Here is a 26,262-nt window from a genome sequence, read left to right on the forward strand (position 1 = left end):
CTGAAATTTACCCGATTCGGTAAAAAGTTACCGAAATTCGGTAATGCAGTTCATTATTTATTGTTCATCGTGTAACCGAAATTCGATAAAACTTTATTCATTTTGACAGATGGTTTACCGATTTTTCAACTACCGAATTCTGTAAAAAACGTTGCTTAATCCACCTTAGGTGGGTGGTGTCTTCCTTACATTCATAAAGTTAATACACTACAGAGCCTCAAAAAAGAGTATAAATAAGACTTATTTTTATCAAAATATCTAATATCCGGCCTAAAAAAGTATATAAATAACACTTAAGTGGTTATATCTTTTGATAGGGTTGTCAGATTTTCAACGGTTTAGGCTCATTGGAAAGGTCTTTTGATTACCTATACAAAGACTGGTCGCATGGTGGATCCGGACAACGTTTTCATTCAAATATTTAAGATCCGGCCTCCAAAAAGGTGCATAAATAACACTTAAGTGCTTATAACTTTTGATAGGATTTTCAGAACATCAACGTTTTGGGCTCGTTGGAAAGGTCTTTTAAATACCTTTATAAAAATGTATAGCATGACGGGTTTTATTACAAAAACCACTCTTTTTACAATCTTCTTCTTTATTCGAAATCGTTTTTTTAGCATAACTTTTGAAATACTTTACTAAACTTCATAATATTAACTAGGGTCTTGTGGGACCCCAAGACGGATCGAATGAGACCAAAACGGTCGAAATCGGTTCAGCCAATCCGGAGATAATCGTGTGCATATTTTTCGGTGCACGGACTCACATCCAGACACACTCACAGACATTTGTTTGTTATAGAGATTTATGACGTTTCGCGTACGCACACTAGCGTACCATTTGATGTTGCTGGCCGGACAAAATTTAACCTCACTTTTTTTCGTGTACGTACACGCAATACATACGCACGTAGATAGCTCTATAGCCTTTCCTCATTGAGGTGAGGAAGGCAAAACTAGTGTGTAAACTGAATCATTTATGAAAAAAAAGTTCGGGTCTTTCCTATAAATCATCAGTTTTAGAAATTTGATGAAGATTTTCTTGGAATAATTCGAACTATCAAAAATTCACCAAAGCATCTACCGGTGGATACTTTTCTACCACAGATTTTTGTGCGATCAATGTGGTAGATGCTTTGGTGGATTTTTGACAGTTCGAATTATTTCAAGAAAATCCACCGCGGTTAACCAAATCAAATTAACAAAACTGGAGTTTTTTTTTTTAAAGGTCCTATAAACCAAATTTTAAATTTTTGCTTTTTGGGTGTTTTAAGAACCACCTTGAGTCAGGGGTATTCAAAAACACCCAAACAGCAAAAAATGAAAATTTGGTTTATAGGACCTTTTCAAAAAAAAAAACTCCAGAAAAGCCCTTTTATCTTTCAATGGTACAATAATATTAACCAGGGTAAAACATAAAACCTTGATTCATTTTTAATCTAGCCATGATTATCAGCTTAGTAAAACTGAAGTGTCCACTTACTGATGTAATCCTGGAATCATTGAAGAGCCTACAGATACCCGTTAACCTAGGTTTCGTTCGGTTTATAAAAAAAAATCAAGGCAGGTATAGATCACACATAGGGGATGTTGAACCAACACTTCGATATCGATACTGTGGCCCTTGAATATTTTGGCACTTTTTTTTTAACTTCAAAGTAACTTCCTGTAAGAATCCGCCGTCACGGTAATCTTGCGTCAAATTTACTAACTTTTAACACAAACGTACCCTAATTCGTTACGACAACTATGCATTAACTGTCCTATCCGGAGGAGAATCAAATTTTCTGTCATCTTCGCGCATTTTCTGTGACAATCACTTGGACAAATAAATTTGGCAGCCACCGTGTGTATAAGAGCGTTTTGTTTTCGCGTAAAAGTGCTAAAAATTTAAACCGAAACACTTATTAACTGCTCGGAGGACAACCGGGTGGAGCTTCTTTGACATCAATTTTATGCAAAATCATTGTGAAGCTGTGGACTCAGGATATATGAAAAAGACAAAAGTGTTCAATTTCGAACGCCTCGACCGAAATTTTGTAGCATTATAACCGCAGAAGCTAGCCTGAAATTTTGAGCGCATTTTGTTAATGTTTAGTTGTTCCACTCCTAGGGGTCGGACAGATAGGTCAGTATACTATTAACATATTAAAATACTTGGTCAACGCATCGACATTTCGTTAATATATTGACGAGATCCTACCATGATCTAGGAACCTTAATCTGTTGAAATGTCAGATGAAATCAAACCAAAACAAAATAAACAATTCGCAACGTCATGCAAAGGTACTGAAAAACCCACGGAATCGGTGACGGCAACCTCCAAGCCGGTTGTTGGCAGCGTTTACGGTTGATGGTCACCCGGCCGCAACGACATCTTGCGGCACCGAAAATATCCGGGTAGGTGGTGAGGAAGGAGAGTGTTTGACCAAGGAGTGGAAGGAACGCAGTCATGGTGATTCTGCCGGATGTTGGAGAATTAGGACAAAACTAACTGGTGAATCAAAAGTTAAATTAATATTCCTAGACCGTTGTTATGCTGCCCGGAGGTGAGTTGCTTGAGAATCATGTTTGGTCATGAGTTGTTGAAAGATTCCCGTATTTTTAGGTTAAATTGTTCGAGATGGCCTGAACGATTGAAGAATTCAGCGAGTGGATCTATGGTCTCGGAGGAGGAATGGACAGATAAACCTACTGGTGATTTGATAATGTGATAATGCTTTATTCTTGATGGTAATAGTGTCGAAAAATAAACTGCAACCGATCTGTTTTTTTTGGACAAACACACACACACACACACACACACACACACACACACACACACACACACACACACACACACACGAATATCGTTTTATTTGCACTCCGACGCACTTGCTGAGACAACGTATAGGTACTCTTCGGGAAGGCTCTGATGACCAGCGCATTCCATGCCACCGCGGTCATCTAAAGGTCCAAAGGGGACCATTGAATTATCAATTGCCACCTTGATTGCAGGCCTCCGTAGTCATCGAAACCTCCACGGAAGTAGTTCTGGTTGTGGTTGTGACGCTCGTGATAAAGGCACTCACCCTCGCCTTCCGTTCATCCTAGAACCGATCCCCACATCGCTCGCCTATTTGACCCGTGTTTTTCACACCACGATGCATCAATTTTACAGTTTTCTTTTATTGATATTCATCTAACCTGCGGGAAGATACACAAAGAGAAGAACCATAGTTCGGATATGCCCTGGTTCTTTGACTCGGTACGCGTCGCTTCCTAGTGACCACATGCGGTGCCGTCAGCTGGTTTGAGGAAATAAAGTGGGATGATTCGGAAGAACTTTCCTCAAGGAATCTCTTCCTGTTGGTGCTTTTAGACGCCGTTGCCACCACTCCCAGCTGCGTCGTCTTAAGTCCGCCTTCTTTAAATCGTCATCGATAGCTGGCAGGTGCTCCGGAAAGCATTTATTCCCGGTTACTCAGTAATCTACCACGGTGGAGGAATGGACCTACACCTGGCCTCCCGGTTGACAGTATCGGACACACCGGTCATACATAACCACCATTTTTCCATCGCTGCAAGTGGAAATGCTCGCTCTTCCAGGTTCCAGGAATGGTCGAACTGAAACCGGAATGTTCCGGAACCGTTTTTAAATCTGTGTTCCGATCGCGTACAATCTGTGTTCCGCCTACACTTATTTTTGTCCATTTTTTTTTATCCGCCAAAAACAATGTTGTTGTTTACCATCTGTCAACTCAAGGTTGAAAAGTGCACGGTGGGAATGCTCACTCAAATTTTCGTTAAAGTATTGACTAGTATATTGATATCTGCGTCAATATATCGACGAACAGTAAAAACTTTAACTCTGTACACCCCCTAGTTCCACTCTTAATCTGAAGTTATAAAGAAATTTCAATAAATTTAATTTATTTTCAACTTTTTAACTCTTCTTCGAGAAAGTTTTCCTATGCCGTATGATTTTTTTCAGAATAGAGGTTTCTCATAGGTTTTGATCTGGGGAACAACTTTGTAGAACATCGCAAAGCGCTAGGAATTAATCCCGGAAAGATACAGACAAATTTTTAGAGAACGTTGAATTTTGTTTCCGTACTCCAAAAAATATCCTGTATCTTTTCGGGATCAATTACTAGCGCTTTGCGATGTTCTACAAAGTTGTTCCCCGGATCAAAAACTATAAGAAACCTGAGAATAGGAAATTTTGATTGGGTTTTGGGTAACTTTCTCTATGAAGAGGTTAAAAGTGAAAATTTCCTATAATAAATTTTTAGAAGTTCCATACTAACTTCAGGTCAATGGTGGAAGTACTAAACCTTAACCAAATACGCTCAAAATTTCAGGTTATGTTCTGGGGCCATATTGCTACAAAATTCCGGTCGAGGCGTTCGAAATTGAACACTTTTGTCTTTTTCATATATCCGTGAGCCACGCTACTGTGGAGGCAATAAGTTTGTTGAATGTTTACAAATGTCACTATGTCACTATTTGTAGCAGGACAATGGTTGTAAACAAAGTGAAATAAATAATTTTAAATGGTGATGACAAGGAAATTCACAAAACATCATCAACAGATTGATTTTTTTAGGGAAATATCGGAGCGATTTTCTTTTGCTTGATTTGCCTCTCCTCGCTTTCGCGGGTGAAGAAAGCTCGCAAGCGAAATTTAATTTTTTGTGATTATTCCATCCCTGGTACGGTGCTAAACGCCTATCTGGAATTCTTCTAAAACTTAACCTCGAATTTCTACGTTGAAAAAAAAAGATTTTTCAGGGTTTGCTTTTGACAAAATTTATTGTACGATCAGTTCCTAGCTGGACTCGGTCGCTCGAAACGACCGGTGACTCAACGACCGACGAAATAGGCGGCGGGCCAGATGCGGGCATAAAAATGTCAAAATCTCTTCCCCTCACTTCGTCTCACCATCCAGCTGCAGCTTTGTTGACAAACAAACGGAGCACGCGGTCGCATGATGGCGGCACCGAGCCAGAATTAGGGGTGATCATGTGATTAAAAATGAAAGTATTTTCAAGAAAAATAATATTTTTCCGACCGAATAAAAAAATTGCGAGCTTGTACCAACAATTATTCCTGATGTCGGAGAAGTGATAAAAAAACAAAATTTTAATCCAAAATTTTTCTACAAATTGAATTTTTTCACTCCAACTGGGATCCCCTAGGTCTATCCACGACCGTTTCCAATGACCGTGGGAAGATGCCAGAAAATCCAGCTACGAGCTAAATCCACAATACAAAAGAAGGTGTAAAGCACTGTTATTCCAATTAATTTAAAACCAAGAACAGAAAGTTCGATGTTGAAAAAGATTAGTAAAATGGAATAAAAAAAACTGAGCAACCGTAATAAAGACAAATAAAGCATAACAATTAAGATTTTCAAGGAGCTATTATACTATGACAAGCAAACAAACTCGCACTTTTTGACAGTTTGACAGATTGCCTGCAATTGTTTGCAGAAACGTCAGCCTGCATACATTTTGCTTTGTTTGCGAGTTAGCCGCAAACAATTTTGCAAGTTTGGCAATCTGTCAAACACGGAAAAGCTGCCATCTTGGATTTTAGAATACTAAATCCCAATCAACAAGCTCAAAAATCAAACCAAAAACAACGTATTTTTGATGATTCGATTATACGAAGTGATTTTTGTTTCAAGGCCTTCCGACAATCATGTCTGGACTGTACTTACTTTTCTGTCATTCTCGAATGATGAAACGATCTACCAAACATAACAGAACTGAAAATTACTTTTAACTTTCCATTGCAGTGTTGAAAAATTCAACTTTTCCACAAATGTATCGAAAAAATCAACTTTGCATAATACTGTTTTGGGGTTTGACACTAAACTTGACGGCAAATCACATTCCAGGGGGAGAACAAACGTTTCACTGAAAAAAATCAACTCAAAGAGTATTTTCTGGAATCGCTAACAAATTGTATTTAACGAGTTGCAAAACTTTTTTTTCAGAGCTTGTAAGAGGATTTGGCTGTTCATGTTTGGGTGTAAGATGACTTCCACCGTATGTATTTCATACAATGTGTACCGACCTAAACTTGTGCCTTTCTTTGGATAAGATAGAATATCGCGCTTCGTTGAATTCCTTCAAATAATAATAAAACAAAACAACCAGCGATACATTTTAATAATAAATAGCAACTGTAGGAGACAGCAACCACTGTAACGACTCAAAAAATAATCACCGCTTGCTTGTCCAACTGGTCCCTAATTTCGGCTGCTGAAAAATGATCGAAAACGACGACTTCCACGAGCGACCACCACACGAACGTCGCCAGCCTACTACGACGACAACGACGTCTAAACCACGATGATGTGCTGCTGCTCGTCAGAGTGTCTGTCGCGGATCGATGAGTTGAATTATTTTATCAGTGCTCACGAGCCATCACGAGCTGTGCTGCTGTGTCTTGTGAACAGTTAAAAAAGATATTGTAGTAGCAGTTCTATTTGTTCTAGGTTTTGTTCTGTTTTGATTAAAATTTTAAAAAAATATACTTTTGAAGAAATTAAATGTTCAAAATTTCTTAACGTTTTTTTTCAGTTGCAGTATTTTGATGAAAATGTACCTTTTTTTCACAGTGCCATCAGTACAAAGATTTATCAGTATTACCTCTTCCGTCGCCGATCGCAGGTGTATTGTGGTTGTTGCCGTTGCGTCGCGCGAATGGCCCATTGTTGTTTGATTCTTCGGGTTCGTCGCCGGTGCGGTCTTTTATATAGAGTGCGCTTTCGCCGGCGCCAAAGCTCAGTTGGCCGGTACAAGTCGCGTTGGACGGCAATCGATCGGGTTTTATCAAAATCTTAGTCGGCGCGAGCGGAAGTAAAGTCGAGTGTAACATTTGATTTTTGTTCACACTTTTTGGTCGCGTGGCAAATTTGTTGACCTTCGGTTTTTTTTTGAGAAGGTAGTGATAACTCGGGTGTTTTCAAGTTGTGATTTGTGTAGGAGATGGCCCAAGCATTTGGTTCTTTGCGAATAGTTCTGGATCTGGAATGTATTTAATGAAGAAAAACGAAGTTGACTTTATAGCTGTCGGCCACCATTGCTAGTACCAACCACTAGTGTCTTCCTTTTATCTTCAAGGACTTCGCCGCCCTGGGCTCCCAAGTGTATGAAAGTATGGCACGGAGCGACGGCGCCGAATACCCATATTTACACAAAGAATTTTAGAGCGCCCGCCGCGGGATTCGAACCGGCGACCTCTGGATTGTGAGTCCACACGGGCGGGACTAAAAAATTTGTATTTAGTGAAAAGTTTAAAAAAATTGCTATATTTTCCGTAACAATAATAACTAAAAAAACTAATTCAGTTACACATTAAGTGTCAATTTGAGTTGTATTTTGATAGTTATGTTTTAAAGTTTTGTATTGTGTTATTGTTATGAATTTACAAAACTCAAAAAAACAATTTTCAGTTAGACTTTTGAACCATTCAAACTGAATTTAATAATTTTAATTTAATTTTTGATGCTTTTAGTCTAATTGATATGAGCAATTCTCTACCAAAACCGGAAATGGTTTTTATTTGAATTTTTTGATTTGGCTCAAACTTTGTGGGGGCCTTCCCTATGTCCAAATAAGCTATTTTATGTCATTGGTTCACCCATACAAGTCTCCATACAATTTTGGCTGCTGTCCATACAAAAATGGTATGTAAATATTCAAACAGCTGTAACTTTTGACTGAATTTTCTGATCAATTTGGTGTCTTCGGCAAAGTTGTAGGTATTGTTGAGGACTTTTGAGAAAAAAAATAGGTACACGGAAAAAAAAATTGCAGATTTTTTTATCAACTTTTTTTTCACTAAAACTCAATTTCCCAAAATACGTATTTTTTGATTTTCGAGATTTTTTGATATGTTTTAGGGGACAAAAATCCGCAACTTTTGAGCTATCGAGAAACATGGTCAAAAAATCTGCCGCCAAGTTATGAATTTTTGAAAAATAGTGATTTTTGGAAAAAAAAATCCAAATTTCATGCAAAAACAAATTTGAAGTTATTTTTGAAATTTTTAAAATCAAGACTAACATTTTAAAAGGGCCAAATATTGAATATTACGCCCATTTAAAATGCTAGCCTTGATTTAAAAATTTTCAAAGTATTTTTTTCGAAGAGATCGGAAAATTTCACGAATGTTTCATATATTAACATTGAAAATCGGACCATTAATTGCTGAGATATCGACATTAGAAAATGGTGGGTTGTTTTGGTGAGACTTAGAAAACTTGAATTTCCGTGTTTCTTTTTCTTAAAGCGGCTCTATCTCAGCAACCCGAGGTCCAATCTTCAATGTCTCTTAGACAATTTTATAGCAAATTTTCTGAACTTTTCAAATAAAATTGTTTGAGAAATTGTCACTCATGGTCACAATTTTTTTTAAATCGAAAAACTGCAAAAATTTCGCTAAAATCAAACTTTCGGTGGCTATATCTTGAAAACGGAGCCCTTTATCAAAAAATCTGTAAAGTACTTTTCGATTGCAAATTCACTTTTGCATTAAAAAATAATGTCAAACTTGTTTTTGCATGAAACTTCGATTTTTTTCCAAAAATCACTGTTTTTCAAAAAATCATAACTCGGTGGCAGATTTTTTGACCATGTTTCTCTATGACTCAAAAGTTGCGGATTTTTGTCCCCTAAAACATATCAAAAAAATCTCGAAAATCAAAAAATATTTATTTAGGGAAATTGAGTTTTAGTAAAAAAAAGTTGATAAAAAAATCTGCAATTTTTTTCCGTGTACCTATTTTTTTCTCAAAAGTCCTCAACAATACCTACAACTTTGCCGAAGACACCAAATTGATCAGAAAATTCACTCAAAAGTTACAGCTGTTTGAATATTTACATACCATTTTTGTATGGACAGCAGCCAAAATTGTATGGAGACTTGTATGGGTGAACCAATGACGCAAATAGCTTATTTGGTCATAGGGAAGGCCCCCACAAAGTTTGAGCCAAATAAAAAAATACAAAAAATAAAAATGGTCGAAATCGGCCGATTTCGTAGAGAGTTGCTCATATGCAATCCAATATTCGCTGGTCGGCAGAGAAATTATGGGAAAGTATGATATGTATCAGACTTGGATTATGCCGCACAAAATCTGCCGGCATAATTTCAAGGTATTTTGAATCAAACTTTTGACACTATGATTCCACCAAAAAAATACATGGTTTTTAAATGTTTCGTGAAAAAAGTTAAAATATATTTTATAAATCACTAATATTATAATATTTGGCTACATGTCATGTTATTTCAAAATGTTTCGTTCAAATATAAATAACATTAAACACAATTTTACATTTTCAGAGTTTTGAGGAAAGGATAGATTGGAGAGACAATTAAACAAATGTAATTAGATTTGCTAAAGAAATTCTTTTGAATTTTATAATACCACTAAGTAATCTTCAACATCTTCCAACATCAACTCAAATAATATTGATTGAGTGATTGCAAATGATGCAATTTCGGAAATTCCTGTACATGTTCAGACCAGTTTTTTGCTTTAAATGCGGGCAAATATTGCTCCAGCACAAAGACACACTCCACAATTCGGTGGAATATTATTATTAACTTTTGCTGATCCCAGAGCCATCATCCGAGCCTGATTATTGACTCATCAAGTGCGAACTTAACTTAGCGCTGTTTGGACTACTTATTAGTCCACAATGTTTACTGTCACCATTTGGTGTAGTGGTTCGACCGAGTGACCGGTAATGGAAGTTTCCTGGTGAAGATGGAGCTGTAACTGATAATCGTCACCCAGAGCGTCTGACCAGTGTAGAAGTACAGGAAAACGACTATCAGCTTAACGATCGGGTTTTAGTGCAAATTGTTTCGCCATTGTTTGTGTCTGACGCGCGTGGGATCTGTTTTCGCACCACGTGTTGAATTGGAGTTAGTATAGTTTATAATCTACTTAGCTAATCTGGGCAGGTTAAATTGTTTCAAATGTTCATAAAATGGCTTTTAATGGCATCTCATCTGTCTAGCGCAAGTCATGCGCACCACTCTTTTAATTGATTTGAAATCGAATTTGACCCCACTCTTATCAAAGTAAATATACAGTCTTAATCCAGAACTATCCGGTAAACACGCGAGTGCAACAGCGAGCTATTCCGCGTATTTGCTTGTGCCACTTCACCGCGGGGGGATAATCCGTCTGAACACCAATCTAAGTGGCTTATCTATTTCAAAAGGGGTTTGCCCTGGACGCAGCACGGTCAGCGCATTCTTCATCAGTTGTTACTAGACAGGGGAGGTGCAATAGTTGTGCGTGGACAGCCAAGCAGTGATGACTCCGAGCTTGCCGGACAGCCGGACAACGGTCCCGGTTGTTACGATACCGGAGTTGGTTTCTCCAGCTGGGATGAAGAAGAGTGCGGAAGCGTTTTCGAAATATGGTAAGAGATGTGTTAGATGAAATTTATTAAGCTATTCGCAAACTGGGGTGAATCGAGACACGTGAGGTGATTTGGGTCAGCTGTTTTAACCGGATGTGTGACAAATTGTCGAAAGACATGAGGTCGAAAGTAGTTCTTGGAGCAAAAATCTGCATACAAACATATTTTAATGCATGAACCAAGGGGACACTTTTTTATAAAAGTTGTACTTTCCAGTGCTAAAAAATTATTAAATGTATAAAGTAAAATTGATCATTAGTAATGGTTCCTTCAATGTTTGTACAGAAAAAATACTTTTAAATTTTTGTTTTCACTAAGTTTATTAACTTCTAATAAAATTTATATATATTCGAAGATATTTAAACAAAAAGGTGTATGTAAGTTTGAACAAAATTCATCATAACATTTTCAATAAATGGTTGCTTAAGATGGTTTCATACCATTTGTACCCGAAATTTACAATTTTTTTTATCGTGGGAGCCCAAATCTATCATACCTTGACGAATCTGAAGCGTTTACTGAAATCAATTTCAAAAAATGTCGAGTTGTGTAATGCAGAATCTGAAAGCGGACTTCAGTTTCGAACTCATTTTCACTGAGAAAAACATGACACTAAGAGTATTTAAAAAGCCTATTGTTTTTTTGCTTAACTTTTGAAACTTTTCAAAACATATTGAAAACTACTTCATCCTGTCAAAGTCACCTCGATTTACGATACTTTTAAATAATTATCCATGAAAAAGGTGAAGCAAGTTTTCCCATTATTTTCATTTACAAACAAATAGGGGAAATATACCCTTTCCAATCAAACACCTATCTTCGTCATATGGAGTGTTTGATGGTCGATAAAGCTCCAAAAATACTATTTAGGCTATAAACTTACCAGCAACAGCACCGCCTCGAGTAAGCACGCAAATTTATGCCATTTACTGGCCAAAAAGTTCAAATTTAATGCACTTTTGATCATAATTTCTATTTTGCGAGACTATTTCTCATCATTTTGGTGGCACACACATCCACACGCAAGATCAGAGGTTAACTGCTTAACGAAAGTCGCCATCAATAGCTTTTCACTTGCGCTAACGATTTCAAAGCGCTTAAGATATAAAATTGCTTCCAACTACCGGCAACATGTTCTTTTGACCATTACTTAGTCACTCACTTGAAAAACAATCCCGAAAAATGGAAATACTTAGCAAGCACCACCAAAAAAACAAACGCGCTAAGTCTTCTGACGTTTGAAATTTGAATATCCATTCCAATCGAAGGCTGAAGGAAGCCGAGCGAGGAGCCAAGGCAAATAAAGAACAAAGGGTGGTCACCAACACCACCAACATGCTGGTGCAACGCCTGTTGAAGTGAGTAAGTGCTGCCAGGAAACTTTCGCTATAAATGCTACTTTTCGTGAGTGTTCACTTAAAATTTCGTAAATTTTGGCAGCACTAAGCAGACTCAGAAGAGCTCTGGAAGAAAAAAAGAACTAAGCTGAAAATAGAAAAATGGGCGTGGCCCCATGCACTCGACTGATTAGAATGCATTTTTGAAATATTTTTTTTTAAATGCTTGTAAAAGGAATAGCATAACTTTCAATAAAAGTGAAAATGAACAGAAATGTGCACAAAAGTTGCTCTACAGGTTGGTGTACTTGGTTTTAGTGAATTTCAAGGAACAATCCAGATTATCCAGCATCATTCAAACACGACCGCTTATTAGACTTAAAATGGGCATATTTCCCCTATGTTCTTTTTTAAGCATTTGAGTTGACTTAACTCTTAGTATTTTGTTGGCTCTCAGAAACCGAATTTGGTGTTCAAAATAAGAGAATAAAAAAATATTTCTCATGGCAAATGAGCAATTCTCTACCAAAATTGTAATTGTAATTGTTTACACTGTATATCAGGGCAAGGAGGTAATCTAGATCTGAATTAAACTTTAGGAGCGAAAAAAACCGGAAATGGATATTATTTGTATTTTTGATATGGCTCAAACTCTGTGGGGCCTTCCTATGACCAAATAAGCTATTTTGTGTCATTGGTTCCGTTCATCCATATAAGTCTCCATACAATTTTGGCAGCTGTCCATACAAAAATGGCTCGTAAATATTTAAAAAGCTGTAGCTTTTGAGTGAATTTTATGATCAATTGGGTGTCTTCGGCAAAGTTGTAGGTATTGTTGAGGACTATTGAGAAAAAAATAGGCACAAGAAAAAAAATTGCAGATTTTTTAATCAACTTTTTTCACAAGAATTCAATTTCCCAAAATATAATTTTTTTTATTTTCGAGATTTTTTATATGTTTTAGGGGACAAAACCCCGCAACTTTTGAGCTATAGAGAAGTATGGTCAAAAAATCTGCCGCCGAGTTATAATTTTTTTGTAAAAATAGTGATTTTTGGAAAAAATCGTAATTTCATGCAAAAACAAATTTGACAGCCGCTTTAAGAAAAAGAAACACGAAAATTGAAGTTTTTAAAGTCTCACCTAAACAACCAACCATTTTCCAATGTCGATATCTCAGCAACTAATGGTTCGATTTTCAGTGATGAAACATTCGTAAAAATTGTCGATCTTTTCAAAAAAAATACTTTGAAAAATTTTAAATCAAGACTAACACTTTAAAAGGGCCAAACATTGAATATTACGCCCATTTAAAATGCTGGTCTTGATTTAATTTTTTTCCAAATATTTTTTTCGAAAAGATCGGAAAATTTTACGTATGTTTCATGTTTTAACATTGATAATAGGACCATTAGTTGCTGAGATATCGTCATTAGAATATGGTGGGTTATTTTGATGAGATTACTTCAATTTTCGTGTTTCTTTTTCTTAAAGCGGCTCTATCTCAGCAACCCGAGGTCCAATCTTCAATGTCTCTTAGACAATTTTATAGGTCACTATTTTCAAAAATTGAAAAATTGCAAATATTTCGCTAAAATCAAACTTTCGGTGGCTATATCTTGAAAACGGAGCCCTTTATCAAAAAATCTGTAAAGTACTTTTCGATTGCAAATTCACTTTTGCATTAAAAAATAATGTCAAACTTGTTTTTGCATGAAACTTCGATTTTTTTCCAAAAATCACTGTTTTTCAAAAAATCATAACTCGGTGGCAGATTTTTTGACCATGTTTCTTAATGGCTCAAAAGTTGCAGATTTTTGTCCCCTAAAACATATCAAAAAAATCTCGAAAAAAAATAAAATTTATTTTGGGAAATTGAGTTTTAGTGAAAAAAAAGTTGATAAAAAAATCTGCAATTTTTTTCCGTGTACCTATTTTTTTCTCAAAAGTCCTCAACAATACCTACAACTTTGCCGAAGACACCAAATTGATCAGAAAATTCACTCAAAGGTTACAGCTGTTTGAATATTTACATACCATTTTTTGTATGGACAGCTGCCAAAATTGTATGGAGACTTGTATGGGTGAACCAATGACACAAAATAGCTTATTTGGTCCTAAGGAAGGCCCCCACAAAGTTTGAGCCAAATCAAAAAATACAAAAAATAAAATAGTCGAAATCGGCCGATTTCGTAGAGCCTAAGTTTTGCAATTAGTCACCACGTTGTTCCGGCGTTTTATCGTGCGTGCGCGGGGGCGTGCTCGCGTCATGCCGAACAATGCCTCCAACACGCGCTTTGTCCCGCTGCAACGGCTTGCGGGACTTGATCTGAATAATTATTACCCTTCTTATCGACGCCGAAACCGGTGCAAAAGCACGTGCCCGGAATGCGGAGTCTGTTGTCTCTGACCTTGACGCTTGGAAACCTGTAATTGATGTCGTCGTTTTTTTTTGTGTCCATTTCTTATCTTTTCAGATGCGGAAGAGGACATCTCCGAGAAGATGCCCCAGCTAGGCCAGCTGATGGCCGCCAATTTCCGGAACGGTTGCTGCAGCGAAAAAATGGTGAAGAAACGGCTGCCGATTCTGCAGTGGTTGCCCAGCTACGAGCGGCAGTTCTTTGTGGAAGATCTGGTGGCCGGGTTAACCGTTGGGCTTACGGTGATCCCGCAGGGCATTGCGTACGCTGTTGTGGCTGGGCTGGAGCCCCAGTACGGGTTGTACTCGGCCTTCATGGGGTGCTTCGTGTACGCCTTGTTCGGAAGCTGTAAGGACGTCACGATCGGACCAACGGCCATCATGTCGCTGATGGTGCAGGTCCACGTGGCCAACCTCGGGCCGGCATTTGCCATCCTGTCGGCGTTCTTGGTGGGGTGTGTCGTGCTTGGTTTGGGACTGCTCAACCTAGGCTTTCTCGTACAATTCATCTCGATGCCGGTTACGGCGGGATTCACGTCGGCCGCGGCCATCACCATCGCCAGTGGGCAGATGAAATCGTTGCTAGGATTGCCGGGACAGTCGAACGAGTTCCTTGACTCGTGGGAAAACGTGTTTCACAACATTCACCTGACCAGGCTCTGGGACACGGTGTTGGGCGTCGCTACGATTGTGATTCTGTTGGCGATGATGCAGCTCAAGAATTTGACCGGTCGCTGGAAGGCCGCTGGCAAGTACTTGTCGCTGTCCCGGAACGCCCTCGTTGTCATCGGGGGAACCGTGCTGGCGTACCTGCTGAGCATGGGAGGTGAAACGCCGTTTCTGTTGACGGGTGAGTTAATAGCTACAAGTCCAAACAAGCTCATAAACTCAAACATTTCCTTTTTTAGGCAACGTCACCTCCGGCTTGCCATCGTTCCAACCTCCGCCCTTTTCCACGGTTGTCAACAACCAAACCTACTCATTTTCGGAGATGGTCTCCGAGCTGGGATCGTCCGTCATCGCTCTGCCTCTGATTGCCATCCTCGAGAGTATCGCCATTGCGAAAGCCTTCTCGAAAGGAAAAACTATCGACGCCACCCAGGAGATGATTGCCCTCGGCATCTGCAACATCCTCGGATCGTTCGTGTCCTCCATGCCCGTGACGGGTTCCTTCACCCGGTCAGCCGTCAACAACAACAGCGGAGTGCGGACACCCGCCGGAGGAATCACAACCGGACTGATGGTTCTGCTAGCGCTCGGACTACTCGCCAGTACCTTTTACTACATTCCGAAGGCGGTCCTCGCTGCGGTCATCATTGCCGCCATGTTCTTCATGGTGGAATTCCACGCGGCGGCCGAAATTTGGCGCACCAAAAAGATCGACATCATTCCGTTCCTAGCCACCCTGATCTCCTGCCTCCTACTCGGTCTCGAATACGGAATGCTCGTCGGAATCGGCGTCAACATGTGCTTCGTGCTGTACCTGACCTCGCGCCCGAAAATCCACCACCGCATTCAGCGCGTCCACAACTCCGACCTCCTCATCGTCACCCCGGACCAATCCCTGGTTTACTCCTCCGCCGAGTACCTCAAGTACCACGTGATCAAACTATCCGCCAAGTCCGGCCACCACGTCCAGCTGGTCGTACTCGACGGATCGACGGTGAGCTACATCGACTCGACGGTCGCGAAGATCCTCGCCAGTATCGTGGAAGATCTGCGACTGCAGGATCGTTCGGTGGTTTTCTGGAACTGGCAACGCTCGGTTCAGAACACGGCCTGCCGGCTCGACCAGGAGCTGTTTGTTCCGCTGTTCCACCGGGGAGAGACGCTGGATGAGCTGGTGAAGCAGCTGGACAATCGGATTGAGGCGTGAGCAGAGTGCAAGTAAGTAACAGGTAACGGGTAATTTATTTTGTTTTAGATTTAAGTCGATTTTAGAGAGCGATCCAAGCGCAAAAGTGATACATGAAACGATTTCTTCCTGATGTAGAATAGAGTAACCATTTGATTTAAAATTACTGTTGATTGTGCAACATATCGGATGAAATCGCGAAGCATTTGAATACTAGTCATCAATTGGCAAAATTAAACGTGCTTTTTATTCAAGGCCGAAACTATCCGTTTGTGGTTGAGAATATCACAATCCTTGTTCAGGAATGACATATAAACTGATTGGATTTTTTAAATGGGAAAATGATACGTCATTTGTTTATGGCGCTTTTTGGGTCTAGGAAGAGAAAACAGAATTGAAAAGATGGCCATAATTTGAGCTGAATTGACTAGGATTTAGGGCTACTGTTGAGCGTTCAAGTACATTCATCCCACATATTCGGAACCCTCAAATTTGGAACACTTTGGCAACTTTTCTTTTGAAGTTGTTCTTTTACAACAACAGACTGCATTTTATGTTTATTTTATTCTAGATTTCATTGGTAGGTTTTCAAACAAGCACTTACAATGAACTCAAATTGATGAGCGATGAACTCGAATGCATGCAAAATGACACAAACAGGAATCAGGGAGTAGGAAGTAGGACGCGAATGTCAAGAAATGAAGGAATTCGATGATAAATGGGAGAGAATTGAGCGAAAAGAGACCGGAAATGGCAATTTTTCTCTCAATTCACTCTCGTTTTGCACAAACGATGAACGTTTTGATCGAACGATGAACTTTTTGACCGAACGATGATCATTTTGCTTCGTGCATGTTGAAATGATCTGAGTAAAAAGCTGGAGTTTTTTTTAAAGGTCCAATAAACCAAATTTTCAGTTTTTGCTTTTTGGGTGTTTTTTTATACCGCTGACTCAAGGCGGTTTCAAAAACACCCAAAAAGCAAAAACTAAAAAATTGGTTTTTGCAATTCCGTCGTGAAACTACTTACTTTTCCTGTCATTCTTGAACGACGAAATAGCCTACTTTTATGTACCAAAAATAACAGAATCGAATAGCAACACTTTTCAAAATAAATGCTGAAAAGTTCTACTTTTAAGCACTCAAATGGGTGCTGAAAAGTTGAACTTTTCAGCACTTGTTTCAAAAAGTAACACTTTTCAACATTTTTTTTTATTTTAACGATTTATTGACAAAATACATGAAAATTTGACATAAAATTTCACTCAGTGTGAGTTTTTTGGAATTGCAAAAAATGTTGTATGGAACTCGTTGCAAAACTTGATTTTTTCAGCACTCTTCGTATTTATCCAACTCGGTGAACCTCGTTGGATAAATGTACGACTCGTGCTGAAAAAATCCTCTTTTTGCAACTTGTTGCATAAACTACTATTATTGGACCTTTAAAAAAAACAAAACTCCAGAAAGATGGAGAATTATTGATATCGAGAAGATCGACAGCCAGAGAGTCGACTGTAGTAAAGCAAAATACTGCCAGCCAAAAGCCTGTTCCATAATTGTGGAATGTTATCACTTCTTCCACTGCGAGTTTAAGATACAAATGCTCAGACCATTTACAAAACCATGGTTGAGCTTGAACTTGAGCTTGAAAATATGTACTTCTGGGAGAACCTTAGTTTGTTTACATCGCTAAAATAAGTGTTCCGAAAATGTAAAATTCAGAACTCAATATTATTCTTGATTTTTTTTTTAACATAAAATGTTAAAATTTGTAGTCGATTCAAAAGATCTCGAGAAAAGCTTCGAAATCGTCGTGATCGTGCTATCTTGTCGCACATCTATTTTGGGCCAAATTGAGTTAGCACGCTATTGTGTAGCTTCCAATTAGTTGTTAGTTTTTAGTTTTAATGAAAAATAAGGTCCTTATCATTTAAGTCAATGTATACAAAAAAGGTTGTATCTTCGGTATATTTTTTGAAAAATAAAATACAAATACAATTCCTGACGTACATGCCCAACTACTGTACACATTCTCGTCCAAACAAGCACGTTCATGTAAATATTTTCTTTTATATTTTCTATAAACGCGATTTTTTTTAACAATTTAATAAGAATTGATGAAAAATTGATTTCAGTCACTATAAGTAACGAAAGTACGCACATTTCTGAGTTTTTTGTCGAGAAAACAGTGATAATGGTTGAAAAATCAATTTGAACCGGTAAAAAGAACAAAAATTCAAGAGTTATGAAAATCCACCCTAAAAGGAACAATACTCGGGTGAGTTTTCAAAAAGCCGTAAGAGCCACCGCGACCTCTGACACTAATTTTCGTTTTTCTCGAAAATGAAACTAAATTTAATTTATTTTAAGTTTGGGGCACTTGAAGGAAGTGTAGATGAACAATCTCGAGCATTTTTGATTTTGGTTTTTCGTAAGTAGATGGAGTACCGATGCAAAAAAGACTTTGTTTACCAATGGCTCTTACGGCTTTTTGAAAACTATTATACTATTATTATCTCTTAAAATTATTACGCAATTTCTTTTAATTTCATTGCTCTAAACTTATCAGCACCAACTCGGATCTTTTGCACTCTTCAACAAAATTGTAGGAAGTTTTATTTCCTACCAGAAACTCACAATTAGACACATTTGGACGAGAACCTCTTCACCAGCCAGTGAAAACTGGAAGGGATGTTTGTCATAAAATACTCTTTTTTCATGGTGATTTCAAAGACACCTGTTTAGCTAGGATTCGGTAAACATAGAGAAAATCCAAACCCATTTTTTTTATTCGACGGATATTGAAGCTCAGAAAACAGAAAACTAAATTGCGTGCAACTTGTTACATACTTGAAGGCGTTATTTAAAATTTAAATATCACTCTGTGGCTGGGAAAATTCGTGTATTTTCGAAACAAAAAAAAATACGATACAGTCCAGACTTGATTATCCAAAGGACTTTTAAAAATTTCACTTCGGTTAATCGAATCAAGATTTTTTTTTTCGTTGTCTTATTTTTGATTGTTGAGCTTATGTATGACCCCCAAAACTACTCTAAGGTGATTTAGAATGTTTGAATCTAAGATGGCAGCCAAAATGGCGATGATGAAATATTGAAAAGAATGCATTTTTTTTAAATAATTTTATATAAGATAATTTAATAATTTAATTTTAATGGACAATCAACCATTCAAATTTGTCTAAAATAGGCTCGCTGAACTCGAATTTGATATTAAAAGTTAGAAAATAAAATAATACAAATAAACATATTTTTTATTCGTGATTCGATTAGGCTGGTACAAATATTTTTAAAAGTTTTTGTCACACCCCCTTCAAAATTGGCCCGAAAAATCAGGGAAAAAAATATTTTTACGATAAACTTCAAAATTTCAATGGAAATTCAAGTGCAACCAGCTGAAATCAAATTAAAGTACATTCTTCTGCGTTTAAAATCATTTTAGCATGTTTGGGTTTATTAAAAAATCTTAAGATTTTTTGAAAATTTTCGGTGCAAAATCTTTTTTTTTCGATATAATTTTTGTTTTTTGAAAACTAATGATTGCAAAACAACTGAACTAGTGTAAAATGCATTTTAAAACACTTTTTTCATTTAAATGTGAAGACTATGGCTTGTTGTTTAAATTTTTATATTTTTTTATTTTTTTGCCCCCCCCCCCTTGACCTCGGCCAGGGCCGAGGGACAAAAACTTTTTTAAATATTTGCTTCGGCCTTATCCGAAGTCCCGTAAAAACTTTCGGGAAGTCAAACTTCGGATAATCGAGTCTGGAATGTATTTTGTGAAAATTTTAGTATTTTCCAAAAAAAAAACTTTGATAAGGTGAAAAAGAATACACAATTTTGCTTCGTTTGATACCCATATTGCAAATTTTGAAAATTTGAGTATTTTCGAAAAAATACTGTATTTTGCTTGGTATTTTGTGAAAATTAAAGTTTTTAACAAACAAAAACCTCAAATGAAGTAAAAAAACATACAAAATCCCGCTTCGTTTGATTCATATTCATATTACAAATTAAAAAAAGTATTTAAAATAAAATCTGTTGTTTTGTGAAAATTTAAATAGTATTTTCAAAAAAACTGATAAAGTGCAAATGCATGCAAAATTTCGCTTCATTTGATATCTAATTTGAAAATTTTGAAAATTTGAGTTTAACTCATACAGTCCAGACTCGATTATCCGAAATTTCGATTATCCGAAGGTTTGGACTTCGAATAATCAAATCATGACTAGAGCGTCCAATTTCCCGTCCCGGGAAAAAATTTCCCGGGAATTCCCGGGATTTCCCGGAAAAAAATATTTCCCGTTTCCCGGGAAATTTGTAAATTTCCCGGGAATTCCCGAAATACAAGCAGTAGTTTACATTTTCCTACCTTTTTGGCACCAATGTTTTGAAATTAAACAAAAAATAATAATTGGAGACCTGATTTGATTTTATTTATTTCCATCTACTGTTCAAATTGAACTAATCAGCTTGTCTGTAAATTTCATGTCAAGGTTTAATTCAGATAATATTTATTTCTTAAGCATTCATCACTAGGAATATTGTTTGCTTTTATGTTGGACCACAAAACTTACGCTGTTATGGAATGAATATAAACTATTTTATTTTTGACAACCTTTTTTAATGTTTTTTTTTGTAATATCTTGTGAAAATAAGATATTTACATCTTCTGACCAAGATCAACATTGAGATTTGCTTGACTTTTTTTTTACCTTGAACATGTGGAATGGAAATTGAACTTATATAATAAAATTTAAAAAAAAGTTTGTGTGAGAAGAATTCGTTTCTAAGTATTCAAGAAATTGCAGATTGAAGTTATAAATTTATGAAGCACGTGAGCTACCAAGGACGTAAGAGGGTTATATATGAAAAAATATCGTTGAATTTCAATCACTTTTAAATACTCAAAATTATTTTAATCTAATTAATTTATTAGACTGAACACCATATAACTAAAATCATATCATAAAACCATGTAAAACCTTTAAAAACAATTTTCGTATCATATGAAATTTACTAAAGAATGGAACTATATTTCAAAAACTCGCTCCAAATATTTGAAAACTTTGAGTTGTGATTTCATGAAATAGTGTTTCAAGTTAAAAAGCGATAGGAATCAGATTTTTAAGGTAAATTCAAAGATTATTTATCTATTCACAACTTGAATTTGTTGTTTTTTTTAACAAGAGACAAATTTAAAAGCAATTTTATGGTTGTGGAGCATAGATTTTCACTATCCAAACACTTTGATTTAAATAAATCCTTCTCAACAAAAATACTAATAATATTTTCTATCATTTGGGACGATTTGAAAGATTTAATAATTAGAAAGTTTATATATTTTCTCAAAGTTGCATGATTTTTAACAAGCAGTCAAGCCATTAATTGATCCTCACACTCATTTTGACCATTAAAGTTGCTGTTCTATACAATTTCTTTGCAAAAGATTAATCAGAAACAGGATTAGAATAATTTTCGTTAAATTTCAAATTTCCCGGGAATTCCCGGGATTTCCCGGGAAATTTGTTGAAAATTTCCCGTTTCCCGGGAATTTTGTAACCCCGGGAAATTGGACGCTCTAATCATGACCAAAATAAAAAAAAAACATATGTTTTTATTTTCTTATTTTCATCATCAAATTCGAGTTCTACTACTCCAATTTAGTCAAATTTGAATATTGGATTGCCTTTAGAATTGAAAAAAAATGCATTTTTTCAATATGTTACCATCGTCATTTTGGATTTAAAATTCTAAATATTGCGCGTATTCCCGTAAAAGACACGCGTCAAACCAGCCTCGAAACGACGCGCCGCACTTTCGGCAAATGCGCGCCGTCAAATCCCATACTGCGCGTTTTGTTTTTGTTTATATTCCTCTTCGAATCGCTTGCCATTGTTGTCAGGTATGTTTTTGTATTGCACTAAAAGTGCAGAAATCGCTGGCAACACTGTTTATGGCACATTCTGAAATGCCGCGCGGCGTGTATCTTTGAAAGAAACGGAAAATAATTTTAGAGTAGTTTATGGGTGATACTTAAGCCCGACAATAAAAAATCAGAGATGGTACAGATTTCAAAGAAGTGTCCACGTGGTTTATGGATGGTAGTTTTTTTAATTATGAAATTTGAATTTGAAATTCCTTTCTAAGAATGTTTTTTTTTCAAAAACACCCTTTTACATTCTTACGGACTTTTGTTAAAAAAATATTTTGTATAACTTTCGAAGTACTTTTCTAAACATTTTAATTTTCAATAGAAACTAATGGGACCCCAAGACGAATTGAATGAGCCCAAAACGGTTTGAATCGGTTCAGCTAGTACTGAGATAATCGAGTGCATATTTTTGGTGTACAGAACAACATCCCTACACACTCACACAGACATTTGCTCAGAATTCGATTCTGAGTCGATATGCATACGTGAAGGTGGGTCTATGAGGTCAAATTAAGAAGTTCATTTTTCGATAACCATTAACGTTATCGCTAGACGATAATATTATCTACGATAATTTTATCGAATGACAACCTTGCTGAATACGTTCGAAGCAGCGGAGATTCGGAGTAGCGTAATTGTTGAGTATAGGGAAAGTTTGGATAGAATTAGTAAAAAACTTTTACGTTTATTTCGATTTAACCTTTATTATATTCGTCGATCTGTCTTAAATCTCATTAAAGCCTACTAATTGGGGTCGTTTATATACAATCTAGTAGCACAAAAAACGTACGAGAACAAAATTGCTTTACAGTTGGCTTAAAATGTATTTTAATCATTTATTACCGCTTACACACTACAAGTCGAGACTCTCTGTGTTTTCTAAATTATCGCGTTTATTTTGTTTATTTAAAGTCACTTACCGAAGTGCGTATAATATAGAAAAGAAAAAATATAGTCTAAACATATTTCGTACAGTCTGAACATAAAACTTAGCAGGAAAAAAATGGAAGAAATCTGTCGTCTTTACTTTTACAATTATTTATCTTAACGCGCTAGGAAATGCTATGCGATTTAATTCTAGTAAATGTCTACACCAAATCGATGTAAATTGTTCAACTTAGAAGCTAGTCAATTTTTCTACACACTCTTTACATGCACACACTGAATGAAATCGTAACGTTCTCTGCATTCACAATCACTGAGGAAATTATTTCTTATTAAAAAAACTGCGTTCATCCACCACTAGGGTGGTCGCTAAAAATCTCTATCACTACGTTTCGTTGTTAACAACCCTTGCAGAAATATAACACGCAAACAAAAATAATAAATCCCAATCAATGAGACCTTAGACCTCAGGCAGAGGATTTTTGGAAGAACTGAGTTTACAAAACAAAACAAAGAAACAGGAAACTACTGGATCATCTGCAGGTAGCGATCCTCCTCAAAGTACGAGCTGAGTGAGGTGCTCATGTCGTTGATGACCAGGTTGGACGTGGCCGGCGGGACGGTGGCCGCGGCAGCTGGGTTGGTACCGGTGGCAGCGGCGGCTGCTCCGGGAGCCCTCGGATGGGTGCTACTGCTGACCATGTCCGCAGCCGACTCGACCCAGTTCTGGCAGTTTTGGACGTACTCGAGGGTGCGCTGGTACGTGTCCGAGCCCATCGTGGACTGGGTGGTGGTGGTGCCGTTGGCGGTCGCTGGCGCTACCGGGGCGGGAGCGATTGGGCGACAACGGTTCTCCGAACCCGGTGGGAGTTGAGGGCAGTGGCGGAGTTTGTAGACTGCTTTCCATGGGTTTTGGGGGTGGTTGTGGTTGGGGTTGGCGAGGGCTGGCAGCGGCGGCCAGATTGGCCACGACCGGGGACATTTGCGACTGGCTGATGTCTCCGCACTGGATTTCGACGTCCACGGGATTTGCGGACGGTGCAGTTGAGTTGAAGTTGACGCTGAAGGGATTTTTGTACTGTTGGGGGTTGCTTGGGCCGGCTGCGGCGCTGCCCGAGGGTTGGTTGATGTGGAGCGAACCCTGCATCAGCATGGCCAGGCAGCAGTGGTGAGCGCTCTGGTCCGTTCGGTGGAAGTAGCCGATCAGGTTGGAGCAGGCGATCTGTCGCAGGGCTGGAGGTTGCTGCGGGAAGGTGGCGGCACCGTTGGAGAAGTTTTGTCGGTTGACAAAGTTCTGCTGGACCTGGCACTGTACGGGAGTGGGTTGTTGGGATGGCTGGTAGCTTGACGGTGTCAACGGAGCAACGCTGGATCCCTCTGGCATCATGGGAGACATGACCTGGTGTTGTGGGGTTTGCGGGGACATTACGTTGCTCATCAGGCTGCAGTCGTCGTTGCTGTACTGGGACTGGGGACTCATCAGAACGTTGTTCAGGTTGGACTGGGGTTGGGTGAAGGACGCGGGTTGCTGCTGAGACGCGGGTCCTGGTGGAGACTTCTCCGAGTTGGGCGTCGACATACCCTGAGGAACAGTCGGAGCCTGAGCGTCCTGACCTCCGGCGACCTGGTTAAGGTACTGCAGCATCTCATCCGGAATGACCAGCTTGTTTTCGACCATCTCACCTTCCTCGACTTCGTCCAACACGACTTCCTGGTTGGGGTGGAACTTGCTGGCTGGTGGTGAGGGTACTTTCTGGGTCGCTGCGGCCGCAGCTGCACCCGACGTAACGGTGCTGGTCTTGAGAACGGCCGAGTTTGACCGCACTGGTCCTGACCCGTAAGCACCAAAGTGTGATCCGGCTCCGTGCTGGTGGTGATTTCCGGTGACCGGTTCCGACAACCTTCGATCAACCTGGCCAAGCATCTGCTGCTGTTGCTGGTAGTAACTTCCACCGCTCATGTTGTTCGGGATCGAGTGCCGGGAAGCTCCCGCACCGGGGTGTTGCTGGAGACTCATGGAACTCTGGTTGAACCGCTGCAAATGCGTTGAGATCAGATGCGAGGATGGTGGCGGCGGCAAACTCTGGCCTCCGTTCGTTGCTGTAGACATGGAACTGGACCGCCGCGAGCTTCCCGGTGAGATCGGATCGTAGAACGACGAGTTGTAGTAGCTGCTTGGGCGCATCGTCGAGATCGAGCTCTGCTGCGACGCTTGGCTACTTCGCCGGCTGATGTCGGCCGAGCGCATGCTGTAATACGAACTGCTCGTGGTGCTGTTGTTGCTATCCCGCCGTAGCTGGGCCGGGTTCAGGTACGCGTTCGTCATCATCGTGTTGGTGTTGCACGACGGCGGCGGCGGAGGGCGCAACCCACCCAAATCCGTCGTCTGGCAGTTGTTCTTGGCGAGGGGCGATGGCTGCGGTGGCGGAGTCGTGCCCGGTTCCATCTTGAGATCGGTAATTCGCCGGTTCAGCTCGACAAGCCCAAAGTGGCGCTGGCTGTTGATCTCCGGGATGTTGGACAGCGGATTGCTCATCAGAGAGCCCTTGTTGTTGATGCGGTTCTTGAACCGATTCCGAGGACCTCCGGTAGTGCGAGCACCAGCCGTCGCTGCGGTCGGACCACCGAGGTCAACCATTTCCCGCAGAACGTAGGGCAGATCGGCGACCTGAAATTGAAGAAACCAATTGGTTAGACAAGCTGTATCCATCAGCAGATCAACGCTCAAACTCACCTCCAAATCCTCGTCCGCGTACGGCCACGCCGGATCGTCAATGGCCCCGAGACTGCCCAGCTGCATGCTGCCGCCGTCGTAATCGTCCACCAGCCCAGCAGTGAGCGCCGAGATCGACATCGGACTGCTGATCGGCGGTTGACCCGGCGAGTGCGCGTCCGACTCCGACTTGATGCTCGGACTGCTCATGCTCGTCGTCTTGCCGCTCTGCATGTCCTCCGACCGGGGGCTTCCGTCGAACATGTGGTTCGAGCCCTCGCCGTCGTCTCCTCGCCGTGGTGGTGCCCGTTGCCCTTGTGCTTCTTGTTCGCGTAAAAGTCCGCTCCGTGCACCGTCTTGACGTGCTTGCGCAGCGAACTCGGATCGGTGTAGCGCTTGGTACAGCCGGGGGCTTTGCAGACGTAGGGTTTCTGAAAGAATTTGCTTTTCGGTTAGCGTTTGGTCGGTGAGGCGGTTGAGACAAGTCCTTACCTCGTTGCTGTGGGTGCGGTTCTGGTGTTTGGCCCGGTCGGACGCGTTGCTGAACGCCTTGCTACACCCCGGGTACTCGCAGGTGTACGGCTTTTCGCCGGTGTGCGATCGCAGATGGGTTTTGAGGTTCTCCAGCCGGGAGTACGCCTTGCAGCAACCTTCAAACTGAAAAAG

General features: G+C 39.3%; 2 protein-coding genes across 5 annotated transcripts in view; one reads left to right on the forward strand and one right to left on the reverse strand.

The window, feature by feature from the left end:
- LOC6031626 (sodium-independent sulfate anion transporter) overlaps positions 1–26,262 on the forward strand; it is a 31,333-nt gene that overhangs the window by 1,695 nt on the left and 3,376 nt on the right. The window contains exons 1-4 of one of the 4 annotated variants that reach the window (XM_038256941.1): positions 6,652–6,938; positions 10,232–10,435; positions 14,250–15,041; positions 15,100–16,300. In XM_038256941.1, the coding sequence (XP_038112869.1) occupies positions 10,327–10,435; positions 14,250–15,041; positions 15,100–16,067 (1,869 nt within the window). In that variant the 5' untranslated portion in view covers positions 6,652–6,938; positions 10,232–10,326 and the 3' untranslated portion in view covers positions 16,068–16,300. Of the gene's footprint in view, positions 1–6,651; positions 6,939–9,426; positions 10,436–14,249; positions 15,042–15,099; positions 16,301–26,262 lie in introns of those variants that run through there. The other 3 variants (XM_038256992.1, XM_001842324.2, XM_038257043.1) reach the window with 3 other exon arrangements.
- LOC6031627 (transcriptional activator cubitus interruptus) overlaps positions 22,683–26,262 on the reverse strand; it is a 71,710-nt gene continuing 68,130 nt past the window's right edge. Inside the window, 5 exon segments of the mRNA XM_038256789.1 lie at positions 22,683–23,724; positions 23,726–25,551; positions 25,618–25,881; positions 25,884–26,027; positions 26,089–26,253. Of these exon segments, the coding sequence (XP_038112717.1) occupies positions 23,409–23,724; positions 23,726–25,551; positions 25,618–25,881; positions 25,884–26,027; positions 26,089–26,253 (2,715 nt within the window). The 3' untranslated portion in view covers positions 22,683–23,408.

The sequence above is a fragment of the Culex quinquefasciatus genome, chromosome 1 (genome assembly GCF_015732765.1).
Source record: "Culex quinquefasciatus strain JHB chromosome 1, VPISU_Cqui_1.0_pri_paternal, whole genome shotgun sequence".
Classification (NCBI taxonomy): domain Eukaryota; kingdom Metazoa; phylum Arthropoda; class Insecta; order Diptera; family Culicidae; genus Culex; species Culex quinquefasciatus.